The 22516-nt window shown below is 43.9% G+C and overlaps 1 protein-coding gene across 5 annotated transcripts in view; it reads right to left on the reverse strand.

Annotated features, from left to right (window-relative positions):
• The window catches only part of GFRA1 (GDNF family receptor alpha 1), a 231454-nt gene that overhangs the window by 67483 nt on the left and 141455 nt on the right, over positions 1-22516 (reverse strand). For all 5 annotated transcript variants that reach the window (XM_070780905.1, XM_019953075.2, XM_070780903.1 and 2 more), the window contains one exon: positions 3482-3818. In XM_070780905.1, coding sequence (XP_070637006.1) covers positions 3482-3818 — 337 coding nt within the window. The remainder of the gene's footprint in view (positions 1-3481; positions 3819-22516) is intronic.

Consider the following 22516-nt stretch of genomic DNA (forward strand, 5'->3'; position numbering starts at 1 on the left):
AAGCTTAGGAGGACTAAACACTCAAGCTCTCGCCTCTCCCTTGCCGCTCCAAGAGGAAAAAAACCTGTCGGCTTCTCTAAAAGGGGAAGGCAGTAAAGGCAAATAAAGTCAAAAGGCAACGCTGAAGTTGCATCTGCTCTGTTTGAAGGCGTAAGGCCGGAGAGACAGGTTTTGTGCAGAGGCGCTGCTGATCCCTGGGGAAGGAAACCTGTGTGCTTCGAGTTGGAAAACATTAAGTGCAGGGAAGTTTTAATGAGCTTCAGCAGCTCTTTGATAATGGCTGATGTTGAGATGGCAATGGAGCATTTGAAAGGCAAGCTTTCAAAGAATATGCTTTTTAGGAAGTGATTTCCCCTCTTGTCATCCCTTCCCTTTGGGGATCCTCACATTGGGCCTTTCGCCATCCCACTGGGGGTACCTCCCTTCCTCCAGTGGATCTAGGTCAGAGCTACTTTAACATTGTAGCTACTTTAACAGGAATCCCCCTCCGCCAAAGCTCCAGCTGCTGCTGTGGGTAGTAGTAACTACAATGGCTTCACCGAGATGGATCGAGCAGGGATGCAATAAAAGGCATAAAATTAAAGACAAGATTAATAAAACCTGATGAAAGAAAACACTGCCAGCCTACCTAGCAGCTTAAATTACATTTACCACATGCGACAGGGAGGGGGTAATCATGAGTAATAAGTCCAGGCTCAGCTAGGGAAAGAAATTCCAGCCTAAATAACGACAGGTAACACCAGGGGAAGTCACTGAATCACCTTCCTAGAGAGGACTCAAGACAGGGGTATAAAACCCATCAATCACACTGAGGCCAATTTCCCCTGGTAGGGCCCCCAACAGTCTAGGATCTAGACTCCCAAACAGCCCAGAGCCAGAAAGACGGCAGACACACAAAAGCGGCTTCTGGTTGTCACTTCCAGTCCAGTGGTGGCTGCTGTCACCACAGCCCAACCTTCGGAGTGACCGGGCACAGTCAGTCCTTAGGTGAGGGCTGTCCAGCTGTCCCCTGTTCCTTGTCACTCCATCAGCTGAAGTCACTCCATGCCACCGGGGCTGCCGCAACACACATGGTCCCTGGAGCCAACCTGGTCCCTAAACAGCACCCAAACCATCCCCTTACCTACAGATTCTTCCTTCCTCCTCCTCGGAACACTCGCAAGTTCCCAAACTTTTTGCTGTTTCTCACTGCAGCTTAGCAGGGAAGCAATCTGATTTGACTAGTTCTCACCAACCCTCCAAAGAGTCTCTCTTTTCATAGGGCAGGCCAAGTGATGCAAACGAACCCTCAGAATAGGCTTTCAGGCTGCAGAGGGGGTATCAGGAACCCCCTCTGGACCTCTCCTGCAAGACACACCTTGCTAGAAGAGGAGGGAAGGCTCCATCACCATGCTCTCTCCCTCCTCCCAGCCGTGGCCCAGTGGACAGAGGGCTGACTCACTGCTCCATTCCCCGCTTATAGCAGCCTCCCATCTCCAGGCCTCCTGGCTTGAACCATCAGTGAAAAGGTAATGTTTCCTGCAGAGACAGGGATGGCTGTAGCTGGCTTCCAGCCAAGGAAAACCCTGGAAAGTCCTGCTCTTAGCAAAAGGATTCCTTCTGCTCAAACCAAAGACTGAAGGGGACCAGGAACATGGGATTCAGGTGCAGGGTCTTCAGGTGATAATTTTTAGATTTTCAGCTCCCTGGCATTCTAATCCGAGAGGAAGCTCCGCAGTTTCTCCCTTGGTCTGGCCCCTCATTGCACTCAGTGGTAAAGAACTTGCCTGCCAATGCAGGGGACATAAGAGACGTGTGTTTGATCCCTGGGTGGGGAAGATCCCCTGAAGGAGGGCCTGGCAACCCATTCCAGTATTCTTGCCTGGAGAATCCCATGGACAGAGGGGCCTGGCGGGCTACAGTGCATGGGGGTCACAAAGAGTCAGACAGGACTGAAGTGACTTAGCACTAGAGAGTTCTCAGAGTCCCGGGATGACTGGTTTCCCCAGGTTATGGCTGCAAGGAGGCCCTGCCTCTTCCTCAGGACCCTTAGAATACAGCCATCCCTGCTCACAGCGCTCAGCTAGGAGGGTCTCACTGAAACAGGGGTGACAGGTGAGGAAGGGCCTCACTGCCTGAACACCTGACTTCTCCCACAACGAGCTCAGTCATTTGAGTTCTTCCTCATATAATTTCCATCTTGGAAAAAAAATGGAGACACTACTTCCAGAAAGTCTTCAGCACGAGGGGGATTCTACGATTAACGAGCACTTCTATTTTCCTTTGGTCACTATTAGAGCTAGTCTAAGGAAAGAATGGGACTCCAGTCTATCAGAAGAAAACTTAAACCGACCAGAACTTTCCCTCACCAGAATCCTCCCAACTAATCAGACAGATTCTTCTCTGCCTTCTGCTCCTGAGAAAGGGGAAACTTACAAGAAAACAAGCATAGAGTCACACCTTCACCTACTTGTCCGCCCGTGAAATTCATCAAGTGCGTGGGATTTTGTCAGCGACCGTATTTGAAGACTCCTGACTCTGTCCCGGGGGCAGAGTACAGGCGCTGACCGACGATGCCCCCGTCTGCATCTCTAACCTGACATCCACCCTGTGCTCTGAATGCAGCACCGGCATTGCCTCAGGCTGCGAAGACTTGAGCCTCTGCTAATCAAAATCTACTGGCTTCCATCAGCAATGAATTCAACCCGAAGTTCTGGAAGGACACACATCAAATTGTCGACAGTGACGGCTGGGAGCAAGTGAGAACAGAAAGAAAAGAAACCTTTCCTTTCTTTCTACTTAATTCTCTACAGCTTTTTTGCTCTGAAAAAAAAAAAAAATATATATATATATATATAGAATATATTCATGGAGTCCCCGAAACATTAAAATAAATTAATACATGGCCAAAAAGGAAAAGCAAGTGCCTGTTTTCGGCAACACAGCCCAGACTCTGCCAGGTCTCTGATTGGGGCTAAGATCCAGAAGCATGGAAAGTATCTATTCTCAGACAGGTTGATGATTAAATGGCCCAGAACAGACCTAGGCATTCTGGAAGTTCTCTTCAGGGCTGGACACAGCTCCACCCTCTTGCTGCTGTCTTCCAGCTTTGTGATCTTGATGCAAAGAGCCCCTATATTTCTATCAGCCCTCATCCCCCTTTTGGACCCCTGGCAGATCTCAGTTCTAGTAGTGAGGGCACGTGTCTTCAAGCTCACCTGACCTCAGGTGACTCTCCAAACTTACTGAGCACAGTCCTACTTCCCTCATTCCCTCATTCTCACATTAAAGATGGAAACCTTCCTGAGTGCAAGAGCCTGATGCCTGACCAGTTTCTGAAGGACCTTGTACTGGAGGCAGAGGTCAGTTTTGGCCCCATCCATCCCAACCACTCCCCTCTCCCACCCCAGGCATAAATTGAGAAAACAGAAACCGGGCCACTGAAGCCGCGAAAAGGTTCTCTCCGCCACCTCATTCATCACGCAGCTGCCAGCTCACTTACCTGCAGATGTAATTGGTCTTGCAGGAGTCCTGCAAGTTCAAGCAGTTGGGTTTCTCCCTCTCCTCGTAGGAGCACACGGGCACGATGGTCTGCCGCCTCCGCTCGGTGCAGGCGATGTCCCGGCAGGAACAGAAGAGCATCCCATAGCTGTGCTTGGCCGGGACCTTGTCGAAGAACTGCCGGAGGGCCTTGTGGCACTTGCGCCGGTTGCAGACGTCATTGGACATGCTGGTGGTGCACGGGGTGATGTAGGCCGACCGGTACTTCTTGCAGGTGTCGTCCAGGTTGCAGGCCTTGGCAGCGTCCAGGCAGTTGTTCCCTTTCGAGATGTGCTCCACTGCGGAAAGGAGAGAGAGGCAGGTGACCACAGGGCTGGGTGCCGGGGCAGCTTGCACAGGTCCTCTGCTTGCACGGAGACCTGGCCTCTCACCACCTGGCAGGCCTGGCAGCTCTCCTCAGCTCTGTGTTTTGAAGCTAATAACTTAATGAGTTTGTGACAATGAGGAAGCATCAGGGGCACAGAGGCTAGGAGCCCGAGGCTGCACACAAGCTCCTAGCATTGTCTCAGAGGTATAATTAGGAGGTACTGAGTGAGGCCAAAGGAGCTCAGACACCTGCCTGCCTGGGTCTAAACAAGGCAACAGGAGAACAAGTTTCCAGCTCCTGGCTGGTAAACTGAAATTAGGATAAAAGAAAAAAGCAGCAAATTATATACTTGTTTATTATATAGTATATAAAATGATATGCTGAATGTAAGTATAATTGCCATGCGATCCTCCAGGAATATAATTATGTAATAAATGCACATAGCACATGCTAATTACTATATGATTACAGAGTAATTGCATGGTTATTTGAGCCCAGAAGACAAAATATTATGCCAGCTCTCTAAACAGGAAGAAGCCACTACATCGAAGCTGTATTTAAGTTTGAGCTCACAGGCCACTGGAAGGAAACCAGCATAAATTATGTAAAAATTTGCAAACCTCAATTACCATTTAACTTACCACATAGAAAATGTGGGATCTATGAGTACTGAGGTTGCAGATTAGAAAAATTCAGTTAGTATCCTGGATAGAATTTCAGGGGGCTTACAAACCATAGGCCTTAGAAATCTCACAAAACATAGGTTGCCTTCTGCCCAAGCCCTCTGTGCTCAGGCTTTCAGAGAAACCAGGGCCATCCACGGCCAGGAGGCCTTCTGTGAGGCTGGAGACAGAACACAGAGGAGGTGGGGCCCACTGGGGTGGCTGGGTGGGCTGGCAGGGCCAAGTCCAATGGGCAAAGTTAAAAAATGAACGGACAAGGGAAACGAAGCCTATTTTTCACAATATAGGTCTTACTAAAGAGAGGGGAAAGTGATGGAAAAACCTCTGAGAGCCAAGTTATATATAATATGGCCCATGGAAAATTAACAATTAGGTGCAGCAATGACCCTCTGGAGACAGCTAGGAGGCAACAGGCAGGCACCCTACAACTGTGGGATTCAAAGCCCAGGAAGTTTCCGTTCAGGCCTCAGTCCCTTCTTGGGTCCTGAAACCCCCTTTCATTCTCTTTATGTCCCCCATTGATGGGGACCATGAAGGCATTTGAGAATTAGCACGAGAGGAAAGAGAGTTCGGCCGGACTGGATGGGACCGAAAGACAGGACAGTGCGTTTAGTGTCCATATAAAGGGCACCTGGGATATTTTTCCACCTTAAAGAAAGAAGGAAACATGCCATGTCCAAAAACATGAATGAGCCTTAAGGACATGATACTAAGTGAGATAAACCAGTCACAGGAGGACAGTATCCTCTATGACTCTACATGTGCAAGGCATCTAAAACTCTCAGACTCATAGAAGCAGAGAGTTGAATGGTAGTTACTGCTGTTCAACAGTACAAATGATAGTTGCTGCTACTCAATAGTATAAGTGGTCCTACTCCCCATTTCCTCCCTTGTTCCAGCAAGGGAGGAAATGGGGAGTTGTTATTCAAGAACTATACAGTTTCACTGATGCAAGATGAGTAAGTTCTAGAGATCTGCTGTACAGCATCACAGTTACAGTTAACAATACCGTATTGTGCACTTAAAATCTAAGTGGCATGATTTCACTCTTTTTGATGGCTGAGTAATATTCCACTGTGTATACAAACCACGTCTTCTTTACCCATTGATCTGTCCATGTACACTTTGGTTGTTTCCATGTCTTGGCTAATGTAAATAGTGCTGCAATAAACATAGGGGTGCATATATCTTTTCAAATGATAGTTTCATCTGAGTATACGCCCAGGAATGGGACTGCTGAATCATAAGGCAGCTCTATTTTTAGGTTTTTTGAGGAACCTCCAAACTCTTTTCCACAGTGACTGCACCAATTTACATTTCCATCAACAGTGGAAGAGGGTTCCCTTTCCTCTACATCCTCTCCAGCATTTGCATATTGTAGACTTTTTAATGATGGCCATTCTGTCTGATGTGAGGTGATACCTCACTGTAGTTATGATTTGCATTTCTCTTAATGTGATGTTGAGCATCTTTTCATCCATCTATTGGCCATCTGTATATCTTCTTTGGAGAAAGGTCTATTTAGGTCTTCTGACCACTGGTACCTAAAAATTATCATACTAAGTGAACTAAGTCAGAAAGAGAAAGACAAATGCCATATGATATCACTTATATGTGGAATCTAAAATACAATACAAATCAACATATCTATGAAACAATAACAGACTCACAGATAAAGACAACAGGCTTGTGGTTGCCAAGGGGGAGTGGGGTTAGGGGAGAGAAGATACAGGAGTTTGGGATTAGCAAAGGCAAACTATTATATATAGAACGGATAAACAATGAGGTCCTTACTGTATAGCACAGGGAACGATATTCAGTATCCTGTGACAAACCATGGTGGAGAAAAATGGGAGAGAATGTATATATGTGTATGGAAACTGACAGAACATCGTAAATCAACACTGTAAATCAATAAAATGTAAAAAAGAAATATGTCAAGAATATAGTGTTAGTCACTCAGCCAAGTCTGACTCTTTGTGACCCCATGGACTGTAGCCCACCAGGCTCCTCTGGGCCTGGGATTTTCCAGGCAAGAATACTGGAATGTGTTGCCATTTCCTTCTCTAGGGGATCTTCACAATCCAGAGACCAAACCTAGGTGTCCTGCATTGCAGGCAGATTCTTTTTACCATGTGAGCCACCGGGATCTCATGTTAAATATTCTACTGTTATAAAGCAAAATTTTATACAAGAACAGACACAATAAGTCCAACATTTCAGGGAATCAAAAATTCTCCTTGGTCTACTGATGGTGTGCCTCACTTTAAGAAAGAACTATGTGTAAATATCTGAAATCACAAAAATATACTCGGGCACTACCAGCAGTATCTTATGATGCCCCGGGTTCATGTTTCTATGACATGCGAATTCAACAATTTAACGTGCAAGGCTATAAACAAGACCTTCCACCCTTCTTAGGTGAGCAGTGCAGGACGCCAGCAGCTGCACGCACATCCTGCTGGTTTAACAAGCACACCTGAAGCACTTTCTCCATCATGATCTTCCCAAAGTGGCTTCGCTCCTGCGCCTCTGTTTTCACACTCAGGCATTTCAGGACCCAAGGAGTGAAATATTCACCACATGCCCCAACAGATCCCCAGGGCCTCCACCAGGCCCTGGTGACACTTCTGGTTTTTTCCTCTTTTGAGAGGTGGTGCTGTTGGGCCCGCTGGCAGCAGTGATGGATAATCCTGAAGGACTACAACTGTAGATTTCTTTTATTTATTTTCATTTAAAGCTGTCTGGGTCTTCGTTGCTGCGCCTGGGTTTTCTCTGGTTGCAGCCAGTGGGGATATGCTCTAGGTACGTCACGTGCGCTCCAGAGTGTGTGAGCTCAGTAGCTGTGGCACATGGGCCTAGCTGCCCCACGGCATCTGGAATCTTCCTAGACCAGGGATCTAACCCCCCAGGTCCCCTGCATTGGCAGGCAGGTTCTTAACCACTGGACTACCAAAGGAAGTCTTGGAGCTTTCTAAGTTATGCATTTTGGAATGATGATCTAAAATAAAGGAATATGACCAAACTCTGGATCATCCGGATAAGGCCCTTAAGGCTAGTTGATAAGTCGTGTCCCGCTCTGTGACCCCATGGACTGCAGCATGCCAGGCTTCCCTGTCCTTCACTATCTTCCAGAGTTTGCTCAAACTAACATCCATTGAATCAGCGATGCCATCTAACCATTTCATCCTCTGTCGCCGCCTTCTCCCCCTGCCCTCAATCTTTCCCGGCATCAGGGTCTTTTCCAATGAGCTAGCTCTTCGCATCAGGTGGATATACTTTATGATCTCTGGCTAAAATGAAAGGAATACAGGCGCAGAGGTTGACCTAATACTTACATGATGTAGCCAGGGACATAGGAACAAACAGTTCATGTAAGTTCAAATGGAGAAAAATGACAGAAAAATTAAGTGCAGGCCTGTCAAACTCAAACTGTCAAACTCAAAACAGAACATGATGAAACAGAGAATTACATACAAACTGTAAGTTTCAGCAGACAGTATTATTTCTCATATTACATGTATGTTATCAACTCACATTTCATAGTTTTTAATGTTTTGTTAACACTTAATTTGTGTGTGTTGTCTTTACAGTTTGTATAAAAGCAAAGAATAAGAGCTGATGGTTTTATGTTTATAAACTTCAAATAAAATTATAATGAAAATAATTAAACTCAATACCCAAGGTCCAGAAAATTTACTTCTCTCTGGCAGTTATCCATATAATACAGTTTTTAAAAATTGGCCTGGAAAAAAGCTCTTTGACATGGGTTTTGGCAGTGATTTTTTGGGTATGACATAACCCATAACAACAAAAAATAAACAAGATGAATTACACCAAACTAGAAAGCTTTTGCACAGCAAAGAAAACCATCAACAGAATGAAAAGGTGACTTATGGAATGGGAGAAAATACTTGCAAATCATGTTCTGATATGGAGTCAATTTCCAAAATATATAAAGAACTTATATGATTCAATCACCAAAGTAACAACAATAATAATAATAACTCAAGTTTAAAAATGGGCAAAGGACCTGAAGAGACATTTTTCCAAAGAAGATATATGAAAGGCCAACAGGTCCATGAAAAGATGCTGATTGGTAGGGAAATGAAAATCAAACCACAATGAGATATCACCTCAGGCCTGTTAGAATAACTGTCATCAAGAGAACTTGTCAGAAAGACAAGAGATAATAAGTGCTGGTGAGATGGTGGAGAAAAGAGAAGCCTTGTGTACAGTTGGTGGGACTGTAAATTGGTACAGTCACTACAGAAAACAGAGAAAACAGTAAAAAGATTGCTCAAAAAATTAAAAATAGAGCTAACATTTTCACACGACTGCGAGCTATCATATGATTCAGCAATTCTACTCCTGGATATATATCCAAAGGAAACAAAATCACTTTGTCAAAGAAATATCTGCACTCCCATGTTCATTAAAGCGTCATTTACAATAGTCAAGTGTTCATCAAGGAACAAACAGATAACAAAAATGTGGTGTAGATTTTCAGTGGAACCCTATCCAGCCATAAAAGGAAGGAAATACTGCTATTTGCAACAACACAGGTGAACCTGGAGAGCACTGTGCTGAGTACAATACGTCAGACAGAGACAAATATCGTCTGATCACATTTATATGTGAAATCCAAAGAAAAGTTTTGCATGAAGTGGGAATAGGATGAATCATTTTATGTCCAAACCAATGGCTCATAGTTCACTCCATTCAGCACCTGGCATGCTTCAGCCTCACTTTGAGCTGATTCTGTTTTCACTGATAAATAACACTGCTAGAGCACCATCTCCTTATCATCATTTCAGCCAGATTCCAGAGTGTGCAACCTGGCACATTACGATAGGCAAGAGGCCACTAACTGATTTCCAGCTTACAGGTAAATGAGTCACTTTTTGCTTCTAATTCTCATTCACACAAAACATTCTCATAACCCTTCCCAAATTGATACATGAAGCCAGCATTACCCAAATAGTAGAATCTAATGCAAAACAAGAAGAAAATTACAGGGAAATATTTCTTAGAAAAGAGTACAAAAAACAACAACATTAAATAAACTGGTAAGTTAGATTTCACTAAGTTAAAAACTCATCAAAAGACACTTAATTTCTTAAGAAATGAAGAAAACAAATAAGAAATCACAGACTAGAAGAAAATATTTGCAAAACATGTATCTGACAAAGGACAAATATCTAAAACATATTTGCATTCATGCTCAGTCGCTAAGTCATGTCCAACTCTTTGTAACCCCACGGACTGTAGCCTGCCAGACTCCTCTGTCCATGGGATTTCCTAGGAAAGAATACTGGAGTGGGCTGACATTTCCTTCTCCAGGAATCTCTGCAACACAGGGATCCAGTCCGTGTCTTCTGCAGGGGTGATTGGCAGGGGGATTCTTTACCACTGAGCTACATGGGAAGCCCAACATAAAAAACAACCCAATTGAAAAATGGGTTTTTCTTCATAAAAGAAGTTGTATGAATGGTCAGTAAGCACATAAAAAGTGTCAAACATCATTAGTTATCAGGGAAATGCAAATTACAACCACTATATTCGTGGTTAAATTTAAATCTGACAACTTCAAATGTTTACAAAGATGTGGAGCTCCTGGAATCTCATACATTCCAAAAGGAAAGTAAAATCGTCCATCCACTTGGGAAAGCTGGGGGCAGATTTTTATAAAATTACACATATACCTACCCTATAGCCCAGCATTTCCACTTCTAGGTATTCACCCCCAAAAATGAGGATATATGTCCATAAAAATATTAGGACAAGAGTATGACAGCACTTTATTGATAATAACCAAAGACTAGAAACAGCTTATGTATCCATCAGTAAGAAAATGCCTAGCAATCCGTGGTCTATCCACATAATGGAATAACCCTCAGAAATAAGAACAGATGAACTATTAATACACACAATGGCATGGATAAATCTCAAAAACACTGTTCTAAGGGGGAGGGAGGAAGCTTTACGAAAAAAGTACACACTGAATAATTTTGGGTTGGCCAAAAAGTTCGTTTGGATTTTTTTTTCATAACATCTTTTTATCCAACTCAACATGTACTTGGAAGTTCTGGAAGAGGCAAAATTAATTTATGATAGAAAAATAATCTGAAGAGTGGTTGCTTCTAGGGGATGGAGGTGGGGGCTGACTGGAAAAAGGCAAGAAGAACTTTCTGGAGTGACAGTAATATTCTCTATCTCCGTAGAAATTTTGGTCAAAACTCAGAGAATGGGACACAACGTCTGTACATACAGAAATTTTACCTCAAAGAAAAATAAATATTAAAAACTGGTTAATGGTAAATATCCTGAAGCATTTAGGGGAAGCATATTGATATCTGCATTTTTAAAACTTTGATGAACTGCTAGATGCACAGAAGGATGGGTGGATGGATACTTACAGAGCAACTACATTCAAATGTCATGGTAGCTTCTAGAAGGCAGCTTGATGTAAAACCTTTCCCACTTGACTGTATGTTTGAAAATGTGCAAACAAAACATTGAAAAAAGTTGATTCATGTATATACCTTATTCTTTTTTTAAAAGAAAAGTCTCACATGCACGGAATATGGAAAACAACAACCCTTAGCACCGAAAACTTTCACCTCCCTCTTAAGAGTCCTCACAAATTCACTGCCAGCTCTCTCTCAGATACCCTGCTGCAGTGAAGTTCACAATAAGCAGAGGTGAAATCACAGGACATAGCAGTCAGAAGTGAGCTTTTACTTGGTGGGAAGACTGATGCCCCATATGTATTAAATGCATTTCCCAGTGCACAACACTGCGACCTCACAGACTTGAGGGCAGAGGGAGAAGTGGCCAGAAGACGTGGATTTAGGGCACTGAGTCACACCCAACATCCCATCCACTCACACACGGGAGGGCGGAGGCGCAGGCGCGCGCCTGGTTTACGGGCTGGGCACGCGCACCTTCTCGCCTGTGTGGGAGGGCTTCGGAACAGCTTTACCATAACTCTGAGCACCATCCTCTCCACAGCTCATTTTAGAGCTCAGCATTAAAATGTTGCTACCCCCCTCCTCCTCCAACTCTAATCTCCCCCTCCATCTGCTGTTACTCATTCTTTAACTCGGTAGAATGTCTGGGATGCTGTCTGAATGGGAAGCATTCTCAGAATGAAGGCTGTTTACTAGAAATTCTTTCTTCTGGGGGAGGGCGTGTGCGTGTGGGTTTGGCGGGCTAAAGAACTCCCTCCAGCACCCGCCGGGTACTGTGTGATGGAGAAGCCCATTACCCAGCTTTTCCTTTCAAAGTTACACATCACCCCGCTGTTACTTTGCGGGTTACATATGGCTTTCTCTGTCATCATTCTAAGCTTTTCTGGCTGTGATCACATCTGATGTGACTTGTTTCCTGTTTTCTTGGGAGGTATAACCTTCACAGCAACTGGAGGGCCAGCTCCCAGACCATAATAAAAAGATGTTGCTAAAGGAGCAATGAATTCAGAGTCAGGGGGTTGAAACATGGTCCAGTTACCTAAGTGCTTTTCCTGGGTGGGCCTCAGTTTCCCCACTTTAAAGATGATATATCTAAGGTCCCTTCAAGCCTCAGGGTTTTTTATTTGATGCTTATAATGTAAATTGCCTTTTCTGATTATAATATCGAGTATTTAGGATACAACTTGATCAGGGATGGAAGATAAAAAACGAAAACCAAAACCAAGCCAGCTCTTGACCTCTCAGCTGTTTGCTGCTCCAAAGAGTATACGAACCAACGATTTCCACCCCGACCTTCAGACGAAGCAAATGTAAAGAGTCCCTGCAATACAGGGAGATGTGGAGGTGTCGAGGATGAATTACGCACTGGGAGACGTTTTCACATTCTAAATTCCTCTGGTGCAAGGATCTGCCTTTATCTCAAGTACAATCCTCACACTGTCCCAAATCAAAGAGGCTATCGCTGTGTCTGGCAGCCCTTCATTATTTACACTTAGAAAACGCCACCATTATTGGCAAATGCTCAGACCAGCAAACCAGTCAAAATGATTCAGGATGAAACACAGATGCAAGGATCTAGAAATCATTTCTATAGGTTATGAGGTGGAATAGAACAGTAACTATATTAAAATTTGCATGGCTCGCATGAAGATGCGTTTTTATTAAGCAGAAAATTCACAAGACATAGTGAAAGACCGTTGTTTACAAATGCTTGCCAATTTCCGGGTATCTTTCTGCCCTTCTTTTTAAGGCTGCAGAATTGAATTCACAACCAGTTTCCTCTTACTTTCTGGCTTGATTAATTACCATGTTGACATAACTACTGTTCTTCTCCTAATAGGCTCCCTCTAACGTGTTATCCCAGCAAATAAAAAATACTCAAAAAGCTCCAAGCTCTTCACAGGGGTAGAGCAGGCTTTTCTGGAAGCTCACATGGACAGTCTGGTCTTCTGCTGTCCACGTGGATCAGATGGCAAATCTGATCGTACAGGCTGTGACCCTTGTAATCGATCCTACAAGAGCTTGGCCTTTTCCAGCTGGGGTGCTAAAAATTACATTTAAAAGGCAATGTTGGCTCTTTGGAGCCCATTTTGTCCTTCATACACCGTTTGAGACATATTGTATTACACAATGATGAATTTCCTCCTTGCCCTGTTTTTTCACACCTTCCCCAACTACATTAAGCCTCAAGTCATATCCAAGATTTCTCTCTAGGGTTCACAGTGACTGAATTATTCTGAATATCTGTGAATTTGGATATAATTCTTCTGCCTGGTGAAGACAGTGCCCTGTATTAACCACGAGTCAGGCACTCGCCCCATGCTTGCTCACTCCAAGTTCACCCATTAGAGCTTCTGTTCCCATAAAGAACACACTGTGGCCCACACCCTCCACACCATCCATATCTTAAAAAATTAGATGCCTCCTATAAGTGGTGTGTAAGTAAGTCACATGCTTGCTGCTGCAAAATGATTAATAGTGCTGTCTCAGCAAATGGGATCATTACATTTTTAATTAACCTTTCCAACCTCCTCCACCTTTTCCTTTTGTTACACATTGGATCTCTGAAGTTTTCTACTTGTTTATGTTCAACTAGCTTTGAAACAAAGGCATGAAAAACGATAGCAGGTGATGCAGGAGCTGGTGCCCAGGTGAGGTGGCTGGTGAGGGGCAGTGCCTCATTGTACACCGGACCTGGGGACAGGCACTCGGAACTTGATGGCTGGGTTCCCATCTAATTTTTGTTCTGGCAGCTTAGCGTTATTTAATGGCCTTGGCTACCAGGAAACTGGCTTTTTAAAATCTCTTTCAACCTAATTATAATTACTGTGTATAAATCATACAATGATCAATTATAAAAATCTCGGGTTCATAAATATTTAACTTAGCATTTAAATCCACACTGCAGGAGTGCATGAAAATTCCAAGCCCATCTCTTTGCAAACAACTGCTTTATTTCAGTTCCAACGCCAATTACTGAGAATTGAACCAAGTCTGCGTTGCAGCACACTCAGGCACATACTTGAACATAATGCCTTTCTGTGTATTAAGATGGCACAATTTAGTTATTTCTAAAATATGCATGCCTCTCATTAAAAAGATACTCGCAAAGTCTTCTACTGCCATCTTTCAATTCCTCAAGTGTGGAGAGGCACAAGTATGATATTAGACATAAAAACACTCATTAAAATATATTTTATCTAATGTACGATAGATTCCAAGATAATTGAGGTCAGATTTGTTTGGAAAATATATTAAGACATGTGCAAACGCTGATGCAAAGAGGAAATGATCTCTTACAAGGATTCAAATAAAACAGCTAAATATTTTTCAGCAAAATCATAAAGCCGTAATTGGATTTCAATTTAGTAATAGTCAGCCTAAGACAGGCCATTTTTAATAATCTAATTATGTGTTCGAGGGCCTACCCCAGAACTCAGCCACTGCTTCAGAACTATTAATTGTCTTCAACGCTGTTGTATCTTCAACCATGAAATTTGCTATTACATGTAGACTGACTCTCACTTATGAGTATTTTTTTCCCCCGAATCTCAGATCATCTTTATAACATCCTCAAATGCCTACTCCTTTAATTTTCCAAAAGCAAAGTCTTTAAATGACTTTCTCTGGACCCAAACACTTGATCCCAACTAGCTCAGATTTGTGGTCCTGCTACAGACAAAAGTCACAACGAGATGGATCTACAAACATCTCTATCTTTGAAGATACAAAGAGCAGCCCTTGCTTTTGTCTGATTTTCATTAATTAGAGGTATTTAATTACTAACATCTCTTTAGCAGTAAAATTAATGAGTACTTCAACTACAGGAAAAGATCTGTATGATAATGTAAACCTAATTCATTTTACGGGGTATACACTGTGCCTCCACTAATATTTAGCCTGTGAAAGCTTCACTGATATCTAGTCGTTTCAACAGTGAAGTGCTAAACACTTCTTCAAAACTACTGCTGCTTCTTCCCTGAGAAAACAATAAACATGGGCCAACCAAGCAACCAAGAACCTAAATTTCCCATCACTTTTCCACCAACATGCCAAAGAGAGCTAACTGGAAAGGAAACATGGAGTGGTTTGTTTAACAGTTTTCTGAGTTACTATAAAATAAGAAAGCCTTAAAATAATGGGCCTGAACTTTCAAACTAGCATGCCCAAATTTAGAAATTTCTAAGTGTGTGCCATGGAAAGTCTTTGCTCTGAGAAGCTGGACACTTATCCTAAAGAGGCTGCCAACACTCTGGACGTTTCATGGAACTCTTCCCTAGAAGCCTGAGGAGGCGTGTTCTCTGGAATATTCTGAGCAGCAGCAAACCTCTACATCAGGGATGGATTTTAAAAGCCAAATGTCATATAGCACTAAGTGTGGTCATGAAATAGGTGATGATGCTGGGTAATGTTTGCTGCTGCTGCTAAGTTGCTTCAGTTGTGTCTGACTCTGTGCGACCCCATAGATGGCAGCCCACCAGGCTCTCCCGTCCCTGGGACTGTCCAGGCAAGAACACTGGAGTGGACTGCCATTTCCTTCTCCAATGCATGAAAGTGAAAAGTGAAAGTGAAGTCACTCAGTCGTGTCTGACTCTTAGCGACCCCATGGACTGCAGCCTGCCAGGCTCCTCCGTCCATGGGATTTTCCAGCAAGAGTACTGGAGTGGGGTGCCATTGGGTAATGTTTAGGGGAAGAAAGTAAGTGATAAATATATGTAAGAATTTTTTCATATGGGGGCACTTACAAATTGGTCATGAAAATGACCATTGAAGTGGTTTTCCTGCACAGGTTTTGATCCAATGAGAGCCCTGGAGTAAGTGTTTTTCCTCGAGGTGACTATTGGAAGGACAAGATGAATTTGGATGTATGTGCTCTTGGTAGTTTTACTATCCATACTCATACCGATGTGCTGCATTTCTCCAATGAGACACAGCAAAAGGATGCTACCAGAAGGCAGGCTGGAGGCTTAAATGTCGTCATCACTATACAATCTATAACAGTTTTTCTGACCTCTGATATATAAACAGAGAAGAAAAGTATGCATTCTAAAGCCAAAGAATCAGCTGAAACAATGAAAAATGAAGAGGCTGAAGATCCTATTAAGTCCCCTGGACGATGCTGAGATAATAATGAATCATTGATGATGTTGGCGTTTGTCAGGGCCCTCACGGTGCAGGATTTCAGCAAAGATAAGCTAAATATCAGGTCTTTATTTTTAGTTAAAGAGCATAAAATCTAATGCCTTTCTTCCCACGAGCCTATTTACATACCTGCTGTGCTACCTATTTGCCTTCACCTGCTTCCCAATTAATACCCCATTAAGCCGCTCCACCTGCAGTGGCTTTTACCTCTGCCACAGCCCGGCAACCATCACTCATCTGCTACAGCTCAATTGTTTCTTTGGGGAAGATAAACAAAAGCCGCATGAATAATAATGGCAGGCTTTTGTATTTTCAGGGTGTGCTTTCTCAAAAGATAGTAGCCAGACGCTGAAGCTGGTTTCAGGGAGAGAAAGCCACCAGCTGGGCAGAAATGTCTAGACTTAGTGTAGCCACATTCCAGAAAATGATGGGGAGAAGGGACGTCCATCTTAACTGGATTTGTGAATCTGGATTTTATCTATATGCATGCGTGCATACTAAGTTGCTTCATTCGTGCCCAACTCTTTGCGACTGTATTGTAGCCTGCCAGGTTCCTCTGTCCATGGAATTCCCCACTGGAATGGGTGGCTATTTCCTTCTGAAGGGAATCTTTCTGACCCAGGAATCAAACCCATGTCTCCTGTGGCTCCTACATTGCAGGCAGATTCTTTACTGCTAATCCACCAGGGAAGCTCATCATTATTTATATACATATTTTTAAATGATGTTTTTGCTTTATTCAAGAAAGTGTTTCATATCAAGTTGGGTTAATAAAATTTTGTTTGGTTAAAGATTCTTAGGTGACCTATTTCAATGAAAATTAGCACACCTTCTCTCTTTTTTGCCAACAGGTTTTAAGTGTTTGAAAAGTTGGTTGCTTCAAGCAGTGACAAACCTCAGGGACCTCAGAATCCTCTGGAGAACAAACTTGAAGAAATAAGGGGGAAAAAAAGCCCCAAACACACAGATTCCTAAGTTTTTCCTGTGCTATCCTCCCAAGAATCTGTTTTTTGTTTTTTTTTTGAAAATCTGTATTTTTATAAAGCTCCCAGAGTCAGACACGACTGAAGCGACTTAGCAGCAGCAGGAGCAGGTACTACCAATGGTCAGACTTGGAATTCCTTGGTCTTCAGTCAGTTAAGCATTTCTTTTTACTATCCACCTGCACCTCCATTTATTTTCCTAGGACATCTAGACTTTCTGGTTGGTTCTGGTCACATTTTCAGGAGTGCAGTCCCCAAGAGGTACCTTCCAGTGGGTGGCTCATTCAGGCCTCATTCCATGAAGACCTTGTTGAGGAGAGGATCCTCCATGACTGTGCTTCCAGTGTAACTTCATAATGAAGCCCAGAATAGATTTATCAGGGAGTCCCAGCCCGGATACTTCTAAGGTGGGCTAAGACAAGGCCTCTCCCACCCCATGTCCCCCACAACCTCTCATGAGCTGCAGAGAAAGCAGACAGCAGGACCAGAACGGGCGTGTATGTCCGTCTATGTACGTGCCTCAGTGAACCTACGGGTTTTATTTTAATGGTGTATTAGCAAGCGTCCTTGTTCATTTCATTTCTAGCTTTAAATTGGTTCCAAATGCATTCACACGTTTACCCTTCTGAGCCCCAGCATAACTTTCCTTAGATCCCCATTTGAATGACTGTATCAGTGAGCTCAAGGATTAAGTTTAAAACCCGGGAATGTTTACATTAAAATTCCTTAGCCAGGACCTCCATTGTGTCTGTGCAACTTAATCTGCAGCTCTGTCTCCTGCAGGAATGGCAGAGTAAATACAGCTATCTCCGCATGGTGGTTAGTGGGCACCTAGCCACATCTCCTCCCTGGAGGTGCTCTCCCACCTGGTTCCCATCCATGGGATGCTGCAAGGCTGCTGAGGCAGGTTGAGGCAGGGGGTAACCCAGAAGTCTCAGGCTGCTTCTAGAACGCGTCCTTCCTCACTGTCTCACAGGAGCGTATCAGCTACAGAGCGGCTGTGTCTCTGATGTACACACACAGTGTGTTCCTGAAGAACACTGGGCTCAATGAAAGCAATCCCAGCTCCTAGAACCTGATATTTCCACTTAGTTTTGTGCTTCAGAGAGCTTCCCGGGTGGCTCAGTGGTAAAAAAAGAAAAAATCCACCTGCCAATGCAGGAGTTGTGGGTTCGATTCCTGGGTCAGGAAGATCCCCTGGAGAAGGAAATGGCAACCCACTCCAGTATTCTTGCCTGGGAAATGCCATGGACAGAGGAGCCTGGCAGGCTACAGTCCATGAGGTTGCCAAGTGGTGTCCAACTCTTTTGCAAGTTGGACCCGACTTAGCAACTAAACAACATGCACTTCATCAAAACAGGTACTGTGTGTGCTAAGTCACTTCAAGTCATGTCCAACTCTTTGTGACCCTGTGGACTGTAGCCCACCAGGCTCCTGTGTCCACGGGATTCTCTAGGTAAGAATACTGGAGTGGGTTGCCATGCCCTCTTCCAGGGGATCTTCCCAACCCAGGGGTCCAACCCACATCTCTAATGTCTCCTGCATTGGCAGGCAGGTTCTCTACCACTAGCGCCACCTGGGAGTGGGTGCCCTTTCCCTTCTTCAGGGTATCTTCCTGACCCAGGGATTGAGCCCAGGTCTCCCACATTGCAGGCAGACTCTTTACCATATAGGCCACCAGGGAAGCCCCCTTCCTGAAAAAAAAAGATACAGTTTAGGCAAAATACATGTGTTCTACCCTAAAACTTCTTCAAGCATCAAAATGTGCCTTTTTTGATAAGAGATCCAGTTTTGTGTATTAGCTAGTTTTTTTTTTTTTTTTCAAGAAATGGCCACTCAAATGGTTACATTTAACCCTGGGCTGAAGCTGGATGTGAGTGCTGGGGTCAAGATGATTCCATCAACTTTATGCCTGGAGAGATCAGAATGACATTCAGCGTAAGTGCCAGGGTGCAGGCCAGCTGCTAATGCTGTCCTCAGCACCCGTGGACACGCCAGAGGTACAGGGTCACCCTTTTGCAAGGGCATTCAGGGACAACAGAAGTGAGAAAGGCCAGCTGCAGAGTGGCCAGCCACGCTGCTCTCTGGTAGGAAAGGGATAGAGAGAAGAAAAGCAGCTGTGAATTTCTGCTTTATGGGAGGAAGGCCTGGGCCCCAAACACCCCTGCATTCATGGAAGAAGCTCTGTGTTGCAGAAAATCTTGTTTCAAGACACAAGAAGAGCCAACCACACAAAGCCAGACCTTTTAGGTCTGTGATTTAGCCTTCTGGTAGTTCAGATGGTAAAGAATCTGCCCGCAGTGAAGGAGACCAGGGTTTGATTCCTGGATTGGGAAGATTGCCTGGAGAAGCGAACAGCTACCCACTCCAGTATTCTTGCCTGGAGAGTCCCATGGACAGAGGAGCCTGGCAGGCTACAATCCATGAGGTTGCAAGAGTCAGACACGACTGAGCAACTAAGCACACACCACAATATTGCCAAACACACGGTTGGCCTTAAAAAAATGAATAATGAACAACTCCTGAGAATTTCCCTTGATGTGTCTAGAGTTGCCTCCCTTACTGGGAAAAACTGGACGGTTTTCTCCCTGTGGTACTAGCTAATAAAATTGACCCAAGAGAGTTGGGAAAGTTCCTAAAGTAGAAAATTTGGTAGAGGGGACTTCCGTAGAGGCCCAGTGGCTAAGACTCTGCGCTCCCATGCCAGAGGCCCAGGTTCAATCCCCGGTCAGCAAAGTATATCACGTGTGCTGCTACTAAAAGATCCCATGTGCCATGCAGCAACTAAGACCAGGAGCAGCCAAATAAACAAAATAAACATAAAGAGAAATATGGTAGAACTATAAGTCCTAAAGTAGAAATGGGATTGCTCTGACTCAGTAAGAAAGCTGGCATTCCCAGGACCATCGTGTGCACTCTGAGAAGTTCTTAAAACAAAATGGAAGCCCAGTTGGCTATTTTTTGGGGAATAAAGCTTTCCCAGTTTTTGTTTTATCTATTGCATAGGACTGATGATCTTCAGGGTAAGATTTAAGACCTAACAGTTTTACTGAAAGTAGCTCCCTCTCTGTTCTATGAGCCCGTCAAGGAGTTCACATAAGAAATCCTGTTCAATATTAAAAGTGTGAACATATTTACTGGTGTTTGAAGGTGATAGTGGTGGCTTATGCAGTTTGGAGATTTGACTTAGGAATACATTTGTTAAAAAAAAAGCAAAAATTAAACATAGCATGATAGCATAATAACAGAGAATCAAACTTTTGGAAGTCTAACCTATACCCTGCAATTGGGAATTAATCTCTGCATATTAGAAAGCTAAATAAAATTGTCTAAATCTATTTCTTGACACCAATGAGAGATCCTCCTAGTGTGGTAAAGACTTCTTTATAGTACTGTTAACTCAGAAGTGCTTCTCACTGGAGAGAGAATAGGAAGAAAATTATAAACGTGATTACATATAATCCACACTGTCTTTGAAGGAAAGGGATGGCAATCATCTGCTAAAACTGAACACCACAGAGGGGAAAAGCTATCCACAGGAGATGAGCGTGTCAGTAAATACATAAAGCACAGAAGTCCCACATATTTGACATTTGAAGAACAAAGTGATCCATCAATGTCCTTGAACAGATCGATCAGACAGAATGCTACTGCTGAAAACCTAATCGTATGATGGTAATAATGTAGCCATAAAACCTCTGGTCTGTAATTGACTGCTTCCACTTGAAGCTAACATGTCTAAAGCAGTGACTAATATCCACCTAAAGATTTCACTTGCGTTGAATGACAATCAGTTACACCTGACACTAGTCTCGGTGGATGACTTGTGCTGGATAACGGCCCAGGGACAGACGCCAAGGAGTAGGGGGAGAGTACATCCCTAAATCAGCGATGCTCGGGTATGTGATGCTTAAATATGGATCTCATATCTAAATGCCACCTCCTTAGATCTGATGAGGCTGCCACTTTCTGACAAAGTCATTAGAAATGTACGAGGCTATAGAGTCCAGAACCATTACAGCACGTTCCTCAGGGCATCCAGGTCTTAGTTGTTGAGTTTTGTTTAGTGAGCATATTACTGTAAATCCCATTCCTGGGCCTTAAGAGCTTATGCTCTCTCTCCTTGCAATAACCAGATGCACAGAACCCAGATGTGTGTGGGGGAGGGTGGGGGTGGTGTGGGCAAGGCAGGGGAGGCGGGGGAAACAGCATTCTCATGTCTTGGCTTTCTCTCCTCCTTTTCTTTAAGCGCCTAGATTGTCTGTGATTTGGGGGCCAGTCTGGTAAATAGTTTAGCTGATTGAGTCTTCTCAATCAGTCTTCTCCTTGGACAGGAGATACAGCTGGGCTGTTGGCAGTAAGAACCGAAGTCTGAAAGGAAAGCTCACTACTGTTGTTAGATGACAAAATGGTAGATTATCTACCTCTCAGTACAAATTCAGAGGTGTCCATTAGTACAAATAGCTACTGCAGGGCAGAGACCCTGCTGTGGGGCTCATTCATTGTGGGCCTTTGCCACAACCAGATTGATCAAATGCAACACTGCCTGGCCACACAGCAGGATCGGCTAGGCTGGATGACACACATCTTAGTGTTTAGTTTCGTCTTTAATCTCCAGTGAAGTTTCACTGCACCCACCAGTTTCGCAGGCTTCCCAGGTGGCAGTAGTGAAAGAACCTGCCTGCCAATACAGGAGACGTGGGTTCAGTCTCTGGGTCGGGAACATCCCCTGGAGGAGGGCATGGAAACCCACTCTAGTATTCTTGCCTGGAGAATCCTATGGACAGAGGAGACTAGCGGGCTACAGTCCATAGGTTCGAAAAGAGTTGGATACGAATGAAGCAACTCAGCACTCACACAGGCACTATTTTGGGTGGTGGTTTAGTTGCTGTCATGTCCGACTCTTGTGATCCCATGGACTGTAGCCTGCCAGGCTCCTCTATCTATGGGATTCTCCAGGCGAGAATACTGGAGTGGGTTGCCATTTCTTTCTCCAGAGGATCTTCCCGACCCAGGAATTGAACCCCGATCTCCTGCACTGCAGGCAGATTCTTTACCAACTGAGCTATGAGGGAAGGCCTACGCACCATTTTGGTAATGCTTAATTTCAAATTATGAGAATTCCTCCCTTCCCTTCAACACACACACAGGAGAGGACCCTGTCCCTTTCCATTCACAATCCTGAGTAACAGCCCTTTATATGTTGGATTCAAGTAAAATAAAATCATTCCCAGGTTCCACGAAGGCCCTCCCCTGCCCTCAAATAGATCTACAAGCTCCAGCTTTTCAGCTAGCCCATACCTATTTGTTACTCAAAGCAGAAAATTTTTATGCACATTGTAAAGTTCATTGTAACTAGAAATTTTAATTAATATGTCTGGTGGCCTC

The sequence above is a fragment of the Bos indicus genome, chromosome 26 (genome assembly GCF_029378745.1).
Source record: "Bos indicus isolate NIAB-ARS_2022 breed Sahiwal x Tharparkar chromosome 26, NIAB-ARS_B.indTharparkar_mat_pri_1.0, whole genome shotgun sequence".
Lineage (NCBI taxonomy): Eukaryota > Metazoa > Chordata > Mammalia > Artiodactyla > Bovidae > Bos > Bos indicus.